This window comes from Cryptomeria japonica, chromosome 1 (assembly GCF_030272615.1).
Source record: "Cryptomeria japonica chromosome 1, Sugi_1.0, whole genome shotgun sequence".
NCBI lineage: Eukaryota > Viridiplantae > Streptophyta > Pinopsida > Cupressales > Cupressaceae > Cryptomeria > Cryptomeria japonica.
Window position 1 is genome coordinate 392,091,246 of NC_081405.1, and position 6,224 is coordinate 392,097,469.

Sequence of the window (6,224 nt, forward strand, 5' to 3'; positions counted from 1 at the left end):
TGGTCCAAAAAAGCTAAAAAATGAGCGGCTATTGGTACATGTGTAATTTATTAATGAGCTTTTAGTTATTTGTTTTTTGTTTTTTTTAAAGTTAGTAATTGTGGGGTTGGGTGTGCAAGGAGTGAACGGTTATTGGAACATGAAAGGTAACTGGTGCTCTTCCCCTACCTGATTTATTACTTCGCTTGCATGATGATTTTCCTCCAGGGAACTGTATCACAAAACTTGCACAAAAGGGTACTTTTTTTTGGTAGAAACTGATGTAATATTTGGTTATGCAGTGAGTGAGTTTGTGTCAAACATATTCTAAATCATAGAACCAAATGTTTCTTGTCTTACTAATATAATTATTTCTGTACATATTTTTCTTATGCTTTTCTGTTTGGCTATAAACATTGAAGTTACTGTGTTGTAAATAACACATAAAAAATTTGCCATTTTATTCTGAAATGAAAAACTTTTCTGTTTTCCGTTGGAATTTGCAGACACCATATTATATTCAAAAGTTCCTATTGCTCTTAGGCTCTCAGGGCAACTCTTGCTTGGTGTAGTGAGGGTATATTCTAAGAAAGTAACCTACCTCTATCAAGATTGTGGTGAGACTTTACTTCGAGTTAAACGGGTATTTCATTCGGCTCACGTTGATCTGCCATCAGATGCTAACATGGCACCATTTCATGCAATAACTTTACCCGAGACTTATGAATTTGACTATATGGAGTTTGATGATATAGGATATGAAAGTACCAGGTGATAATTTTTTTTACATAAAACGATATAATTGAGAAGAATATTTCTTCATTTTGCTGCTATAAAAAATAGAAATTTATTGATTCAAAATTTCAGATGAATTAGTTCTTATTGATGCAGAGATTTAGATACTCATGTTAGCAGTCGTGATGAAATCACATTACATGAAAGGCCGCAAGATTTTAAAGCTCGAACTTGGTTGCGACCTTTTGGTGAGCTACTAGTGTAATAATTGGTTACTCAAGCATTTTTTACCCTTTTTATTGCAAGGTTTGTAATTTTGACAAAATCATTTATTGGAAATGTAGACCAGGTTCATGGTACTAAGGTCACTCATACAATGTTCTCCTTAAATGAGGTTTGAAGCTCTTAGCATTTACTATCCATTCGCCCTTCAGTCTCTCTTGAACTTTGTCAAAAAATAAATGAAATGCCTTTTCTCTTCAAAAAATAAACGAAATGCCTTTTTTCTTCAAAAAATAAATGAAATGCCTTTTTTCTTCATCCTAAAATTTAGTTTTTGAGCTACTAAATTATGGGATACATAATTTATGTATGAGAACCTATTTTACAAATATACAGGATATCTGTATATCTCATCAGAGATAATTTATACCTGCACTGTGGAAGCTGAACTGGTGGTCCTTTGATTTTCAGGGCATCCAAAGGCAGATACCTAACCTTCCTCTGCATTCATCAAACTGTGAGCTAACACCCTTGGAAGAAGAGTAAGGTTTAATTATAGGTGCAAAACTACTACAAATATTTACAAAAATAGCTTTTTGTTTGTCAGGACTGGAAGTATTGAATGCTTCTATTGGTTCAAGTGCACTCAGGAAGGCTCTAGTGCATTTAATTTTTAGCATATAGTCTTTTTGAGTAAACTTTAGATTCATGGGAGTTTATTTTAGCAGTGTTCTTCCACCCCTACCACTGGATGGTCATTTCGATTTTGATAAGATGGACGTTGAGATGTCAGATTCATTGCATAGCATTGGATGTGCTTCACCTTCATCCTCTAGTGTCTCTACGACGACAGTGCCGCTATTTGAAATTGCTGTGGAAGATACTCAAACAATCATGAAGGAGCCAATAGAACCAACAGACATCTCAAACTGTGAAACACTTCGTGTTCAACAGGATGCCCATTGGTCAGAGCCACATTTCATGGGAACGGAGGAGCCTCCTACAATTAAAGCAATGTATGACATTGATGACACTAGTAAAGGTCAAAGAACAGAAACAAAAAAATATTTTGCTGAAGAGATCTCTGTTCCAGAAAAGGTAGTTGCAAGCACAGAAACGAGCCTGTCTACACCACCTACAACACCAAAATCCATATCTGCGGACAAGGAGGTGCTGGCATCTATTCTAGGTTTGTCCCTCTTATCAACATTTTATATCTTGTTTTTCCCAGAGAGAAGTAAATTAAACTTATTATATCCTTCCATCATTATTTATGCACATATGGCCAGTGAAATGGATATGCTCGTTAGTATAAAGATGGTGTCTAATTTGTGTCATGAAGATTGTTCGCTGACATCTTTTAAAAATGTCTCTTATGAGTAATGTGAAACTTTTATCTAGCAAAATGAATTTAGTTGTGATTGTTTAATAAAATGATTGCAATAGTATATTTTCCCATCTTTAAATCTTGATGCTGTTAACTGTTATTTACTTTTAACTTTTGTGGTTTATTAGATTGAGTCTGTTATGTGCAGGTGATGTTTTACTAGATATGAATGTAATGTCAACTCCTAAAACTCCTGCTGCTGAAGAGAGGAGACCGCGATCAAGGAAGAGAAAACAGATCTTTGATCAATCGATTGTTCTGCAGGATGAGTAATGTTCACTAGATATTCTTATTACATTGTACCGTTGCTGAACAGTTTTCATTGTTATATTGCAAAGTTTTTCAAATAAAATGTCTATTTGTTTGAGAGTAAGTGTAGTATTTCCTTTCCAAAGATGGTGAGAATTTGAACCTCTCCGTAGTTTCCAAGTTACAGTTTTGAGGACTAATTCAATCTCCAAAGTAACTGGCAGAACAATTCAAATTTATGTGTTTTCTATTTCTAATTGTGCCTTTAAAATTTGGAATACAGGTGTATGAGAAAACAATTGGAATATACTGATGACACACTTAGAGTTCGAAGAAAACTTCCTTGCACAGTTATGGATGTTTGGAAGTCATATAGAGTTCATCAAATAGAACAATTGCTTTCAGAGCCTTCTATTCCAGGTTAGACATTATTTTAAAGGCTCATGGCATGAAGTATGAACCATAAAAATTGCTTACTATGTCATGACAAAACTGAGTACTTCCAATTCAATACTTAAGTTGATTTTGTGGTAACCACCCTTTCACTTACAAATTGTGAGATAAAATAATATAGAAAATTTCCTATTCATAATAGACAAGTGGTCTTCCAGGTATGTCTAATGACCTTCAGGAGCTCTATGAGAGAGTCTTCACTGACCAGGAATCAAAGTATTCAGTCTACAAACAGGGAGTAAAGAGGTCGTTCGAAAATATTCCTTCGCAATTGGGAGGAACTTCCGAAGAATTACAAGAGAATGGGTCTGCAAAGGATTTTTACATGCCTGAAATGAAAAACACTTGTGATTCCCATGAAGCTATGCTGTGTGACACATTGACAAATTCTTCTAAGATGGACAGACTTGATGACCTGCAGATGACAGGCACTGGAGAGCTGAGGCTAGAAACCGAGGGGGAAGTGTTGCCATTAGAGACTGCTGTAGATTCAGTTATAATTCAATCAGATTATTCTGAATCAAGCTCTGCTCCGGATGTAGATTCAATCAACACTGCAGAAACTATGTCCACTGGAGATGCCCACTTTGTGGAGGTTTCTATGTGTGATAAAGAGCATGATCAAGTGAGTTTTAGTACCCCATCTCGTTTTATTTCTGTGTCTTGAAGTAATGTTGAAATGAAGTTGGAAGCTTAACAATTTTGTCATCAAATGCATTTTCTTTTTACATAGAGCAGTTTAAAAATCGACTAACAACTATTTGAGACTAACACATCAACCTTGCTGATAAAATTGACACTAAAATCCAGACAATGACCAGTTATGGCTTTGCTTTGCAAGGCCTAAGCTTTTTGGAAGAAGATGCTAGATCTGAGAGTAAGTTTGTAAAACCAGATTCTATATTTTGAACTCCAACATAAGACATGAACAAGACATTGTCTTATGTCTGAGGACATAGTTATCTTATCTGCTTTCACATTTCATTGTAGCAGGTTACAATATGTCCCCAAAACAGCATGGTGTGGGGGATTGTAGAAAAGGTCATTCACATGTTGATACTAATGATATGTCAACTAGGACATGGTGGGTTATCTTTATCTCTTACCAAGCTGGTGGTCAAGATTTGTTAGCATGGCTGATCTTGTCTCTATCTTTGCTCAAGTGCATGCTTGATCCATGTGTGTTGTTTTGTAGGCATTTCTACTAAAAGCATATCTTATTCTCACACTTGGAAAGTTTATACAGGGCTGTGGTACAGTATCTGAAAACAGCATTTGAAAAGTCAGTTTCTCATCAAACAGGATCGAAACTAAATTTAGATAGAATTCTTAGAGGAAGAGCAAGGAAGGAAGTGGGAAGAATGTTCTTTGAAATACTGGTAATAAATCAGCAATTCTTTTCCGGAGCCTCTTAAAAATCATTATCAGTTTTCCTTCTATTCTGAACATTTTGCACCTGCATGTTCTTCAATTATATTTATGTAACATAATTTCATTTTTCTGTGCACGCCATGATTTGGTTACTTGTCCCTGTAGGCGTTGAACACCAAGAGCTACATAGAAGTTGAACAGGAAGCAGCCTATGCTGACATTCTTGTATCAGCAAAGCCCAAACTCTTCATGGCTAATTTTTACAGTTGATACTCAAACTTGTGATTCCATAAGTGTAAATAATTCAATATGTGAATTATTGTATTATCATTACTATTTTTTCGAAAAAAGGCTGGCTGGCAGATTCCTTTCTATCGCCATGTTCTTAATGTGTATTTATTCCATTTCTCTTAAAATTCAGAAAGGGTGACAATAGGTTTTGATAATAATGTGTTTACTATCCAAGCCACAAATTAATAAAGATTCTATGATGTCTATAAAGTTGGCAATTTCGTTTCATGACATGACTCAAATATTGGGTACTTTTATTGCTGTGCTCATGTGCATGTGAAATAAATATAAAAGATTATCCAATTGTTTATCAAAGCCAGTTACAGGATAACAGAAAACATCAGCCTAGTGGTCTCAAATCACATAAAGATTTTTTAGTTTTGGAATTGCAAAGTTGCAAAATAAATAGCTGTAAGGATTGACATTAAATTAACATGACACCCTTGCTGTGTAATCCTCACAGAATTTCTACTCTGAAAGATCAATATCAAGATGGTTTGTTTGGTTTCTTTTGGTCTATAGTAAAGTTTGATGTCAGCTATTTTTATACTAATGAATAGCACTTTTGGATATATCATATTTCTATGTTTATGCTGATGGGCATTTAAATTTGAGGTCTTGGAGATCAACTGCGATTTTCCCTTTAAATCAATGAAAAAAAAGAAAATGCATGATATGCTTGCCAAATAAATTTATTTCTGCCATGCTAGGTAGATGTTGAATTTAAAGCTGGTATTTTCAACGTTGCATGACTTTGATGACATCCTTGCATAATTTGTTCAGATCTTTGAACAGCTTGGCATGCTTCCATAATATTTCTAATTCTTCGCTTTCTGAAAGTCTAGCTGTTTTAGTTAAAGGAAAATTGCTATCATAATTTGGCTTCTGTACAATTTACTTATTTTTCATTACTCTGGCCTTAATGTGTGAAGATTTGGATATTCAATTAGTATGGGCCAACTCTTTGAGGTGTACGCGGTCAGGATACATTTTCTATTTTATTAAACTCTATTCTGGATCAATTTTTGTTCATTTTCTTTGAACTATGGATTGTAAAAACTCAGTACTGCACATCTGTTGGACAATTTTACAGTGGGCTCTTGTTGGGCTTTGGAAAAGGAGAAAATGTTTCATCATTTTTAACCTAAACGACAGGATATGATGTTTGAGAATATTATCTAATAGGATGTAGACATTCTTCCCAGACAGACATTAGAACAATTTCAGACAAAAAATTAGCAATTCAATTTCTTAAAAAGTTATACGTCTCTATTATTGTTTTAGTAGAGTAAATAATAACAGCATTAGATTTTCACCTGTTAACTGAATTTTTTTGAGCTTTTTGTAGTGTTGTGCCCATATGAAACTTGTGTATGGTCATTTTTTCATATGGCTAATTCTCATCTGGTTAAGTAATTGTGAGATCCTCCTGTCTCATGCCATGGTTTTGTACTCTAACCAACAGCATTGTATAGCCAAGGATAAGTGCTCTTCAATGCATGAGACGAGACATAAATCGAAGTTGAGACGTAAAAGT

At 34.6% G+C, this 6,224-nt stretch overlaps 1 protein-coding gene across 6 annotated transcripts in view; it reads left to right on the forward strand.

Moving 5' to 3' along the window:
- The window catches only part of LOC131070929 (sister chromatid cohesion 1 protein 3), a 101,579-nt gene extending 96,382 nt beyond the window's left edge, over positions 1 to 5,197 (forward strand). For 3 of the 6 annotated variants that reach the window (XM_058006616.2, XM_058006621.1, XM_058006620.1), the window contains 12 exons: positions 486 to 750; positions 871 to 962; positions 1,059 to 1,108; positions 1,408 to 1,478; positions 1,662 to 2,125; positions 2,472 to 2,592; positions 2,856 to 2,992; positions 3,184 to 3,650; positions 3,836 to 3,902; positions 4,016 to 4,109; positions 4,272 to 4,404; positions 4,562 to 5,197. In XM_058006616.2, the coding sequence (XP_057862599.1) occupies positions 486 to 750; positions 871 to 962; positions 1,059 to 1,108; positions 1,408 to 1,478; positions 1,662 to 2,125; positions 2,472 to 2,592; positions 2,856 to 2,992; positions 3,184 to 3,650; positions 3,836 to 3,902; positions 4,016 to 4,109; positions 4,272 to 4,404; positions 4,562 to 4,666 (2,066 nt within the window). In that variant the 3' untranslated portion in view covers positions 4,667 to 5,197. The remainder of the gene's footprint in view (positions 1 to 485; positions 751 to 870; positions 963 to 1,058; positions 1,109 to 1,407; positions 1,479 to 1,661; positions 2,126 to 2,471; positions 2,593 to 2,855; positions 2,993 to 3,183; positions 3,651 to 3,835; positions 3,903 to 4,015; positions 4,110 to 4,271; positions 4,405 to 4,561) is intronic. The other 3 variants (XM_058006617.2, XM_058006618.2, XM_058006619.2) reach the window with 3 other exon arrangements.
- Positions 5,198 to 6,224: the final 1,027 nt, after the last annotated feature.